The sequence below is a fragment of the Gorilla gorilla genome, chromosome 2, assembly GCF_029281585.2.
Source record: "Gorilla gorilla gorilla isolate KB3781 chromosome 2, NHGRI_mGorGor1-v2.1_pri, whole genome shotgun sequence".
Lineage (NCBI taxonomy): Eukaryota > Metazoa > Chordata > Mammalia > Primates > Hominidae > Gorilla > Gorilla gorilla.
The window spans coordinates 170,773,163-170,785,986 of NC_086017.1; the positions used below are offsets into that span (position 1 = coordinate 170,773,163).

At 40.5% G+C, this 12,824-nt stretch overlaps 1 protein-coding gene across 8 annotated transcripts in view; it reads left to right on the forward strand.

The window, feature by feature from the left end:
- SCHIP1 (schwannomin interacting protein 1) overlaps positions 1 to 12,824 on the forward strand; it is an 819,796-nt gene that overhangs the window by 567,308 nt on the left and 239,664 nt on the right. Inside the window, exon 1 of one of the 8 annotated variants that reach the window (XM_063704331.1) lies at positions 1,157 to 1,311. The exons of the other annotated variants lie outside the window; for them this stretch is intronic. Within the exon in view, the coding sequence (XP_063560401.1) occupies positions 1,264 to 1,311 (48 nt within the window). The 5' untranslated portion in view covers positions 1,157 to 1,263. Of the gene's footprint in view, positions 1 to 1,156; positions 1,312 to 12,824 lie in introns of those variants that run through there. 8 annotated transcript variants of the gene reach the window in all.

The window sequence follows — 12,824 nt, forward strand, 5'->3', positions numbered from 1 at the left end:
GAGAATATTTAACTAAATATTGATACACCTTGATACCCCTCTAACTGATCCCTGAAACACAGCTATACAAGCATCTCCCAGAAGTAAGGCAGAGAACATCTGCTTTACCAAACACATACAAACAAGTTGCCTTGATTTTATTTCCTATTTTATCTAATAATTCATTATTCCAGTGGGAAGAAAAGGTCAATGTAGTTGTTTTCACTTTTAGAAATTCTTAAGAAGGCAACACAATCCATGTAAGCCACAGTTGGAGAAGCCACGGCTCTGGCACAAACCTGAGAAAAACCCTCCTTCAATTAAGAACACCTCCTCCCCCAGGCTTGACCCTCTGATCAGTCTTATCTAAAACAAGGCAGGCTGCCTATTACACTCACCAACATATCCAAGCTCCTTGGGGAGCCAACGAGCCAAAAAGTGCTCATCACATCGACTCCTGCAAGAACAGTGGGTAGAATCTTGCCTTATATCCTACAAAAACGACAACTCAAAAGGTTCTTCTCAGAACAAAATGATAGGTTACTCTCAGAATAAATTCCATTTTACATGCTAGAATGGGTAGACTGCTTGCAACCTTCAGAATGACCATTGTAGTCTTTCAATCGTCTACACATTCTACCTCTACCAGGCACCCTCTGCGTGTGTTGGTATCTCCTCCGGCAGGAGTGTGGAGAATGGATTGTGCAGGGTATCCTAAAGGCCAAAACCAGTGAGGGAGCCATTGCCATCAAGGGCATCCAGGAAAAAGATGTCCATTGTGTCCATGTCCATAGAGTTGGAGAGGAAAAATAGAGAAATACCACTGAGCAAAAAGAAATAGGACTTGATCATGTATTGGATGTGGTGAATCACCATAGGAAAAAAATCAAAGGGTGGTGTCCAGATTTCAGGCTTGGGTGACTGGGTGAGTGGAGTTCCTGCTTGCTGTGGCAAAAAGAAAGTCTAAATGAAAAGAAAACACATTCAATTTTGATACCATTGTGTTTAAAGATTCTGTGGAATATAAGAATAAATTTGTCTCTGTCTTAAATTGGGTCCTCCAAAACACATTGTGAGTCAAGATGTCATGTGCAAGTTATTTATTTAAAAATTGCTCCCAGGGGAGATTAGTCAGAAAGTGGGCAAAGCAAGACAAGGAAGAGGAGCAAGCCAAACGAGGCCTTGATCTGAAGCAAAAACTCCACAGAGCACAAGCTTTACTCTGATCCATGGGGGAATTCTGATGGGGGAAGATGCATCTCACCACTCTCCACCTATGGAGCCATGGATGTGAGCAGCTCAGAATGCCCCTCAAGAGAAAACCTTCACAAGGTACGATTAGCTATTATCACTTAGCTGTTGGTGCTTTCAGCCTCAGCTTCTAGCTTAGACCACATGCCTCCCAGGCAGCCTCTAGTGAGCAGCTTAGCACAGGGGCAGTGTAATGTCTTCCCACTTCTGGCTCTCTACATGCAGTCTTTGCACAGGAACACCCCATTGGACTGACAGACTTTCTTAGAGCTGTACTGCGGTCTGAGGCTTATTCTTTCTCACCCTCCTTCCTTCATCCTCTCCTTTACAGGAATCAGCTCATCATCATGGTCTAAAAACTTTCTCTGCCTACTCTTGCTCCCTCTCCCCTTAACCTTTCACAGGCCTTACCTTCAGTAAGATAGTAATAAGGTAACTTCAAACTCCATCTTGGCATCTGCTTTCTGGCAGACCCAACACAACCCTGAATACAAGGGAGCTGGTCTGTCATACCTCGTACATAACAGTCACTGACTAATAGCTAACAATAGGACAGATGGGGAAGTTGGGGGGTGGCACATAGGCTCCCAGAAATCTACAACTCTCCAGGCACACAGGCAAAAGTGCTCCAGTAGTCCAGTAATCCAAGGACAGACTTCTGAAAAAGAGCTGAAAAGGCAGGCCTCATGGCTGAGGAGGAAAATAACCAGGAATACTAAAAGAGACCCAGGGGTACCTAGGCAGTGCACCAGCACTGTCTGCCCCATCTAGTAAGGGAGCTGGATATCCATGTAGATCTGGAACACAGGAGAGAGATATGGGCTAAGGATTGGAAGATAATGGTGTGTGGTTGTCAGGTTAAGACTAGGAGATAAGGTAACCGAGATGGAATACATAAAGAGTGTTAAGGGAAGAGAGAAAACAGCCAAGGGAAGAACCAGAAAGTAGATCACCATTTGAGGGAAGACAGAGGAGAGAAGACGTTAGTGCAAAGGGGAAAGGTAGAAAGGCAAAAGGAAAACCAGAGGAGAGTGTCATCGAAAAAGCCAAGAGGAGAGAGAAATCCAAAAATAAGGAAGTGGTAGGCAACGAAAAATGCTTCCAAGGCCGAGAAAGGCCATGAGAGAAATGAGTTCAGTGGAGAGCATGGGGAGGTGGGAGGAGGAGAGGGTTGAACGGGGAATGAGGTAGGGACCCAAAGTCTCCAATACTCTTTCAAGAATCTTGTCACTGGATTGAAGAAGAAAGACAAGGCTACAGGGAAGGGGACTGTAGATCCTTCTCAGGTCCTTTGGGGTTAGAGGGACACAATGGGCTTGTGAGAATTTCAAACAATAACGGTAAGCTTCATATGGAGAAGCAAGTCCCCATGACAGCTCTGTCCCTGTACCAGCAGTGTCTGTCAGAAGAAATGACTCTGCTAATTGTGTGCCTTCACAGTCATTGCACTTTGTCCTACAAAGCCATTATCGCTAATATTCTGATGCTTTTTACTACTTTTACCCACTGGACTGGTCCAAGATAAAACAATTGTTCAGCACTGTTCATTTTCCTTCGTCTTGTCTAGAAGCTTGTGTCTACTTGCTGACAGAAACAAAAATGGAAAGCCATGAGAACTAAATACGTATTTCTTCCCATTTGGTTTCTTTGGGAAGCAGAAAAGATTTGAAAATTTTAGAAACTTTATGTTTCTTTAAGAAGCTCCCTCCCAAAATTAGGCTTTGTTATTCCAGAGGGTCACGGAGAAACTGATTTTTCTGGAGATCTTGGTCCAGAAGTAAGTTCATAAAACAGGGAAGAGGCAAACCACTTCTTCCGCTAAATCCCACTAAACAAATGAACTGAATCTGCCCATGGCCCAGGTTTTTTTCAGAAGCTGGCTACCAAGCCAGCACTGAGGAAGGAGGCTGCAAGAGCTTCCTGAAAGGAACAGAAATAGAAAGTGGAAGACTGAAATTGTCTATCCCAGGCACACTCCTCTCTACTCCCAGCCTCAACTTCCCTTCTCTGAAAGTGACAGGAAAGAGTGTTGGCCTTGCCCTTGACAGAAAGTTAGGGTGAGGCAGCTGCACACCTCTGCCCTGACATCATGCACATCTGCCTGACATTCAGGCAGGAAATAGCATCATGATTGAGAGCATGACCCTGGGGTCAGGCTGACCTTGTTTAGAGCCCTGTCTCTACCACCTGTTATATAAACTTCAGTGAGTTTCTTTCCAACTCTCAATCTTAGTTTCCTATTTCTTCAATAAGGACAATAATGCCTACCTTAACAGATGGTCATGAGGACTAAGCAAAATACTGCCTGGAATATGTTTAGCACAGTGCTAGACACATAACAACTGTTCAACCAATGGTAGCTAATAGTATTATTATAGAAACTGCTACTTATATGTATTGAACATTGCCTCATCATCTTTCCCTTTTATGCTGGGTAATCTCCATTTGCACACACACCCCCAAATCTACTCCCTGCCCTTGTCTGTGCCCTAGGAGTTGACCCCAGTGGACAACTTTACCCAGGCTTCCTTGTTATCTTACTTACACCAGGATTCTGCTAAAGGAACATACCAGCAGCCTGGTTCTAGCTGTGGCGGGCCCCCTCTTTTAGGTAGCACCCCTTCCATAGCTCTAGCTCTCAGTGGTCCAAGTAACACTGTTCACTGCCTCTCTCTGGATTTCCTGTATAGGAGAGGGGAGTGGGGAAAGAGAGTTAGAGAGAGAGAATGTTCTATCTTGTTTAAGCTATGGTTAATTTGTATTTCTTGTCACTAGGACCTGAAACTAATCCTACTTAACATACCCACCTCCATTTTCCTGTTCTTGGAGATGGAAGATACACAGAATGGAACTTGGCTATTCTGGTAAAGAACTCTGATGGAAGGATTTCAGGGAGAGAAGCTAGAGATTAGATATCTGGCTTTTGTTCAACAATAAAACAAGAGGTCTGGGCCCTGCCATTTTGACGGGAGGTAATTTGCCCAATGTCATTTGCCTCCATTGCTTTGTACTTGTAGATGTTTGGGCCCCTGTGTGCGTTCACTCAGCAATGATGTCTCAGACTGCAGTCATTTCACCTTGGGCCTCTCTCTGTCAGTCTCCATTTGCCATTGTTCTCTCTCTACCCCAAAAGTGCTCACAATTTTATCAGGAATTAGCTAGGAGATAAATGCAAACCATCAGTCTCTTATTCAAATTTATAATAAACAATGAATGTTGAGGGTTGAAAATAAACACAAAACTGACAATGACTAAAAATGTAAAAGCGAAGTCAACATTGAATAAAAATAGCAAAAGAACCAAATCATCACAAAATTTAGACCGGCAAAAGTAGGCTCAAAAAAATGAACTGATAAATAATGGCCATCAAAAAAAAGTCAGAAGATAAAAATCAGTACAATTGTATATAGACAGAAAACTAATTGAGGAATCAAATCTGTAAAATTTAAGTGGAAAAGAACTTAGGCCAACACAAATAATTTCAGCAAAATAAAAATGTAAATTGAACAAAATAGGTATGCTGTGACTACATCATATGGAAGATTGATGGAGAGATTTCCATTGGGTTGAAGTGCCTTTCAGGAATTGTGTCCTCAGTGAAAGTTCATCAATGTTATGGTTCAGATTAAAATATGTATATGTGTAAAAGTGTCCTTTGCATCAAAATAGTAGGACCAAAGTGGAGGGGGATCCAAATATCCTGTGCCCCTAACACAATCCTGAATATATGACCTCCAGAAAGTTCTGGTTGCTGCCATATTTCCAGAAATTCTATTTTCCCAAGACATAGGCATATTCTATTTGTTTTAATAGCATAGCTACACTTTTTCATAGAACCGCACACAAGCTTTGTGAAATCACAAGCCAGCCTCCTAGAGTCTGTAGCTTTATTTTTATTTTTTAATTCATACTCTCAAAGAATCATTGAGCTGGAAGGGACTTTGAGAGATCATCTGGTATAAACTATCCAGGACAGATGGTATTCTGTCCCCTCTTTGTTCTCCCTGGAGCATGAGAGAGATGGAGGAGAATGAATAAGAAATGAACACTGTTGGCAGGGAAAAACAAATGCTCTATATTTGAAATAATGAAAAAAGGGAAAATTCCAAACTGCTATTTATAATGTCACCATCAAATTAATTTACTTGTGCTAATTATTTTGACTGGCCTACACATTTTTTAGAAATAGCACAGAATATCAAAAACTACAAAATAAAATTGTTGTAAAAGTTACTTATTCACAAAATTTATTTTATTTAAAATATTAGGTAGTGAGAAAAGATGTAGAGTGGGTATAGAGAAGTAACCTGATACACCTGTGGTACAGCTATAAACTTCCACAATATTTGGGGAAGATTAATTGGCAGTATTAGGAGCTTAAATGTATATATCCTTTGAACGCTCCCCCCATGAAGTCCAATTCTGAGAAAAATAAAAGTACAAAGTGCTAGTGCATAAGAATTTATGTACAAAGCTGTTTATTGCATTGTTGTTTATAACAGCAAAAAAGTGGAACCCATCTACATGTTCATGACAAGAGAGTAGTGGGACAAAGTATGATACATCCAGGTGACTGAAAGTCATGCAGCCATTTGCAAGAGTATCTTCAATCTATCTTCATTGCACTGGAACGAGGTCAATGATACTTTGTTAGGTATGTGAAAAATTTATGGGAAATGTGGTATTGTCTTCCTTACATAAACCAACCAGAAAAGCTGAGTGTGAGCGACAGTATAGCTTAGTAATCAGAACTACTGCATTTGAATGTTGTGTCTGCTACACACTGGCAGTGTGACCTTAGGCAAATTATGTTACCTCTCTGTGCCTCATCTTTCTAATCTATACAGTAAGATGAATACTTGTACTGTCTCATAGGATCATATGAATAGTATACTATATGTAAAGTCCTTAAAACACCTGACATATCCTAAGCATTACATAAGTGTTATTTGCTATCATTTTATTATTACTTATGTTTATACAAGCAAAAGGGAAAATATACAATTCATTACCTAAATATCTAGCATCAGTTATTTGAAATGAGTAGAATTAGAGGAGGAAGCAAAACTTACGAATTTTATATAGATACTTTGCTTTTGCTTGAACTCTTGCAACAAATGTGTGTTATTTTTGCAATTCAGATGACTGAAACTTAAGAGAAACAGCAAGGAAGTTTTTTTAGTAAAGTTTATCAGGTAAATTTAGAAGTGTCCCCATGCACTTGAATCTCCCATAGATGAGCAGTGGGGACAGCAAAGCTCCTGGAAGCCTTTTTATGACAAAGACTGTGTCTATCCTTCTCCCATTTGTAAGAGCACAACATCTTAAGCAGTTTTACTACCATTATTACTAACAATATAGCTGTTTGGTTATTGCCTCAATCACATTAAAATGCATTTTTGTTTCTATAAGTGCACCAAAGGTTTGGTAATTTCCATTAGCACCTCTGTAGAGAGCAGTTGCAAGATAAAAGGCAAATTGTATAATTATGAAAGCATTACACCCAACTTTTCTTATCATTTTCTATTACTTTTTAGTAAGCAAATTTTTTTACTGAAAAGTCTAGCATCAAGTAAGTTTGGAAGCCTAAAGCATTTTATTGTTGAACTACTCAAAATATTATCATAAGTATAGCAAAATTATACATTGCAATTTAACTTTAAAAGAATAGGTCCACTTTGGGAGGCTGAGGTAGGCGGATCACGAAGTCAGGAGATCAAGACCATTCTGGATAACACGGTGAAACCGCATCTTTATTAAAAATACCAAAAATTAGCAGGGCATGGTGGCACGTGCCTGTAGTCCCCGCTATTGGGGAGGTTGAGGCAGGAGAATCATTTGAACCCAGGAGGTGGAGGTTGCAGTGAGCCCAGATTGCGCCACTGCACTCTAGCCTGACGGAGTGATTGACAGAGTGAGACTCCATCTCAAAACAAAAAATAGCTACCATGTGCTTTTGCTATATTTGGCTCATGTTTATGGTCTATAAGCAGTTTATTCATTATTCAGGCTACCAACTTCATTAGGATTTGTTAGAACACCTTCAATATTTCTTTTTCAACATTATTGGAGGAAAAATTATATTTTTTATTTTTAGTAAGGCATTTTTTGCTACATTTATTATTTCTTGGTAAGGTAGTGATTGGTGGTTTTTTAACATATTTAATGTAGTGTTAGACACTGTTAAGAAGTACATAAAGTAGAAGGGAATAAAACCAACAGTCACTACAAATTTTCAGGTTTTGAAAAATTATCTTTACCTAAGCCAATAGGGGACCCAGACCTGCCCTGTGTTTTCCTTGGGTGCCTACTCTGCCAGGTGGTAAGCTGGGGTGGTCCCTGGCCCAGTGGAGCTCATGTCCTAATGGGAGACAAACAAGAAGTGGATATGTAAAAAGACAATTACAGCCAATAAGTGCCATGAAGGACATACTAAGAGTGATTATAAAGGAAAGTGACCTCACAGATAAGATGGGTGGGGAGGGGTGTGCAATGACGACTGTTGAAATGACATCTGAGCTGAAACCTGAAGGGCAGGAGTGAAATAAGCCACATAAGAGGGTGAGGCATTGGAGGCACAATGAGAAAAACAAGGATGAGGTGATCTTTAAAATTGACCATTTAGGACTAGTTTGTAATGATAAATTATTCTCACTTCTTTAAAAATGATCTATTTCTTCAGCAACGTGGATAAAACTGGAGATCACTGTGTTAAATAAAATAAGCCAAGCACAAAAAGACAAAAATTGTGTGTTCTCAGTCATCTCTGGGAGCTAAAAAAGTGGATCTTATAAAATTAGAGAGTAGATTCGTGGTCGACAGAGGCCGGGGCAGGTATGGTGAAGGAGGGGATGAAGAGTTTGATCAAGGGTACAAATATACAGTTTGAGAGGAAATAAGATCTACTGTTTGGATGCTGGCAAGGCTGTGGAGAAATAGGAACACTTTTACACTGTTGGTGGGAGTATAAATTAGTTTAACCATTGTGGAAGACAGTGTGGTGATTCCTCAAGGATCTAGAACCAGAAATACCATTTGACCCAGGAATCCCATTACTGGGAATATACCCAAAGGATTATAAATCATTCTACTATAAAGGCACATATACACCTATGTTTATTGCAGCACTATTTACAATAGCAAAGACTTGGAACCAACCCAAATGCTCATCAATGATATACTAAATAAAGAAAATGTGGCACGTATATACCATGGAATACTATACAGCCATAAAAAATAATGAGTTCATGTCCTTTGCAGAGACATGGATGAAGCTAGAAGCCATCATTCTCAGCATACTAACACAGGAACAGAAAACCAAATACCTCATGTTCTCACTTATAAGTGGGAGTTGAACAATGAGAACACATGGACCCAGGGAGGGGAACATCACATACAGGGGCCTGTTGGGGAGTGGGGGGTAAGGGAAGGGAGAGCATTAGGACAAATACCTAATGCATGAAGGGCTTAAAACCTAGATGACAGGTTGATAGGTGCGGCAAACCACCATGGCACATGTATACCTATGTAACAAGCCTGCACATTCTGCACATGTATCCCGGAACTTAAAGTAAAAAAAAAAAAAAAAAAAGATTTGATAGATCAGTAGGTGAATCTAGTTTACATTCATCTACTGTATATTTCAAAAGAGGTAGAAGAGAATAAATTGAAGGTTTCTAGCATAAATACAAATATTTAAGGTGATGGATATCCCAATTACACCAATCTCATCTTTACAAATTATATGACTATTAAATTATCTCATGTACCCCCTAAAAATGATCAGTTTAAGAGTCTAGTCTCAGATTTTGCTATCTAAAATATACTATCATACATTCTGGGGTAAATTGCCTTTAATACTTGATGTCCTGCTTTTTATCTTTTTAAATACAGATTTTTTCTTTTAATTGCTTACTTACAAGTAATTAGGAAGATATTCACATGCAAATCGCATAAAGATGTCAGAGAAACTCCCTAGTCCAGCTTGCTCCAAGATACTCTTCTGAGTTGCAGAATTTTAACATTAATAAAAAATGAACCACTTTTTACTCTGGCACCATGCTCTTTCCCCCTTGCAACCTCACTCATTCTCTCTCCTATTCATCACTAGTTCATTTTTCCCTACTCTCTATCAGATTTGGCACTCACTTTTTATTTACCATTTGACTCTGCAGACCCATTTAATTTGCTGAGTCACCTTGGACCTCAGTTTCTGCACCTATAAAATTATGTGGCTGGCCTAGATTATCTATAAAGTCTTTTTCAAGTCTAACATTTTTCTGGTCTACAATTCACTATCTACAAACCCCCCACTTATATATATTATCAGTCATCTCTCCACCTCCTTACTCCCTGAGTGCGTTGGCCTGCATATGTCTGGTGCCTATAATCTGAGGATATGAGTCTGTGTGAAGAAGGTGATGAAAGCAGGTGGAAGGAGGGTGTTGAGTGTATGTGAGCTCCACAGAGGTGGCAGGACAGCAGGGAGTCAGTAGGGGCCCATGGGGAATTGGGGTCAGCATGGATGGAGCTACGGGACACTTCAATTTCAATTACTACCTCCTTGAAAAATGAATCTACTTTACAACATGATCTATGACTTTAAGTAAAAAAAAATAAAATAAAATCCTCACAAATCATGCAAAGACAATCTGTACACATTCAAAGTGACATACTGATTTGTCACCAGCTGGTTGACAGTAAGCAGTGCTGACCAGAAGTGATAGGACTGGCTACCCTGAGGCCCTTCATGTCACCTTAGTGTCTGCTGCCCACGAACTGCCTCCCTTCATAAAGCAGGAAGGCTGTGCTGCCAGTCACTTACTGTCCCTATTGAGCACAGTACAGTATAAAGAAGATGAGTTCTGGGTTCAACTCCCAGCTCTACCATTTATTTTTTGTATGACATTAACCATGTCACTTGAATTCTCTAAACTTACTTCATAGGTTTTATGAAAATTGAATATAAAATATCTGGCATATAGCAAGTGTTTAATATGCTACCAGTTACTACTGTTGTATAGATGATAAGAATTTGGTGTTAATTAACTTGCATTTGCATCTGTAAGTATGAAATGAAAGCCTATGAACAATTTTCAGATGTCAACAAGTAGGTGGAAAGACATTTTGGGGCAGAAGATTCTGAAGCATGCAACAATGGTAGCAGTAGTAGTAGTGATGATGATGATGATGATGATGGTGATGATGATGATGATGATAGCTACCACTTATTAAGAACTAACAAGGGGCCAGGCACTATGAGGCTGGCTGGAATGCTTAGCTCTCTTGGGTAGGACAACACTTAAGTCTCTGGTCCTTCTCAGTGCTGGGTGATGAATCAGAAGCTGGAGATAGGAATGTTACCAAGAGAGAAGGGGACATAGAACCAATGAGAAAGAAACAGCAGGCCGAGTGTGGTGGCTCACACCTGTAATCCCAGCACTTTGGGAGACCAAAGCGGGAGAATCATGAGGTCAGGCGTTTGAGACAAGCCTAGCCATCATGGTGAAACCACATCTCTACTAAATATACAAAAAATTAGCTAGGCATAGTGGAAGGTGCCTGTAATCCCAGCTACTCAGGAGGCTGAGGCAGGAGAATCCCTTGAACCCAGGAGGCGGAGGTTGCAGTGAGCTGGGATTGTGCCACTGCACTCCAGCCTGGGTGGCAGAGTGAGACTCCGTCTCAGAAGAAAAAAAATAAAAGTAAAGAAACTGCAAAGCATTAGAGTGGGTGCTTTGACAGTTAATGGACTAGTTCTTCAAGGATGAATGAGAGTTTTCCAGAAGGAAAGATGGGGTAACAGTATTTCCAGCAAAGAGAACAGCAGTCCCAAGTCAAAAAGCTGTGGATGGCCTGGCTGTTCAGGGAAGAACAGATGTTTCATTGTGTGGCATAGACTTCAGAGACCCGAGGACAGATCTGGTAAGAAGAATCTTCTATGGTAAGCAAATTGGAAGGGGATGGAATTTACATTAAATGAGTACCTACGATCTGTCAGGTGCTCTGGGTACTTCACATGCATGAACTCAGTAATCCCCAAACATCCTATGAGTAGGAATCATTCTCTCTCTCTTACAGATAGGGAATCCAAGTTCAATAAAGGTTGACATTTCCAGAATCTCACAGTTACTTAGTGCAGAACTGGTATTACACCCTTCGATGTTCCTGACTCCTAAGCCCATGTCCTTCTTGCTGCCCCCACAACCTCCTCTTGTACCTTACAGAGTTCTTGAAGAAAGGCGAGCCCACTTGGCTTCTCCTGTTAGTCAGTTGCCAGGTGGCAACTGACTAATCTATTGATAATAATGTTAGTAATGTTAGACATCCTATACAACAGCATGGTGTTCTGTAGATTACAAATCATTTTTGGTGTGTGGCTTTGGGCAAGTTATTCATCTACTCTGTGCCTCAGTTTTCTCATCTGAATTACATGGTACCCACCTTATATGGTTTTCATGAGAAAAAATTAAGTCATAGGAATAAAGTGCTTAGAAAGCCCCCCAACATAGTTCTGTAAATGTTGGTTCCAGAGTTGCCACTAGTTTCAGCAGCTCATTCAGGTTTTATATATAAGGTACTTTCTCCATTTTACAGATGAAAAAACAGGCTCAGAGAAGTTTGTAAACTGCCCAGACACACTGCTTCAGAGTGACAAGGGAAGGATTCCAAGCCAGGTCTTCTGACTCCCCTCCACCCATCCTCTTCTGTTGTAATAGTGTATGTCCACCTGTTCACCTACCTCCCTCGAGTGACATCCAGGGGCATTTGAGGTCACATATCTGTGTTCAGAGTGTGCAATGAGCAGGGGTCCCTCCTCATGCACACTGCCAATCTCGAATGCACACACCAAATAAGTGGCTAGAAGCATAATGGTTTCCCCTGTACTACCACATGTGCTACTCTAAGTCTACATGTACTAAAATAGCCAGAAGCATTATATTATTTTGTTTAAAATAAGCTTCCAGGAGAGATGAAATCACCAAGAAATAGATGTAAGTGACCATCTTCCAACAGAGATGGTGCTAACAAATGATGTGAGACACAGATCAGTGACCTCTTCAATTACCCCAGCTCCACCTGAAAAGTCCAAGTCAGCTGCCAAAGCACATTTATGGCTCTCTCTGGACTTGTGCAGTCACTGTTGTGTTCATTTACTTTAGCCTTTATATAATTAGCCCACAGATAGTATTAGATGGCGATAATGTACACGTGCATCACACTCCGTCTACAGGCTTGTAGTGAAAGCTGTTAGTCACACTCCATGTGACTACAACCAAATCTGTCACAGAGTCTAAACTGACCAATAAATCCATGTCAAGTGGAGAGAATAATTTAAGTGATAATAAAAGGCAACCGGTTTAGATTTTGATCTTATTGGCACAAGTTTCCTGCTGCCTAAATGTCATTTAACTCTTGAGGGAACAGCGATGAGGGCCCTGAACCTTCCAGGCGTAAGCGTAACAGTGGGGATTAAAAGAGATGTTAGCCTCCTGAAGATAAGCTAATTGTTAGATCCAATTTTAAATTAATAAGTGCCATCAATGGCGGAGAAGCAACTGATAGGATTTGAGGGGTCCTTGGAGGTGCATTCT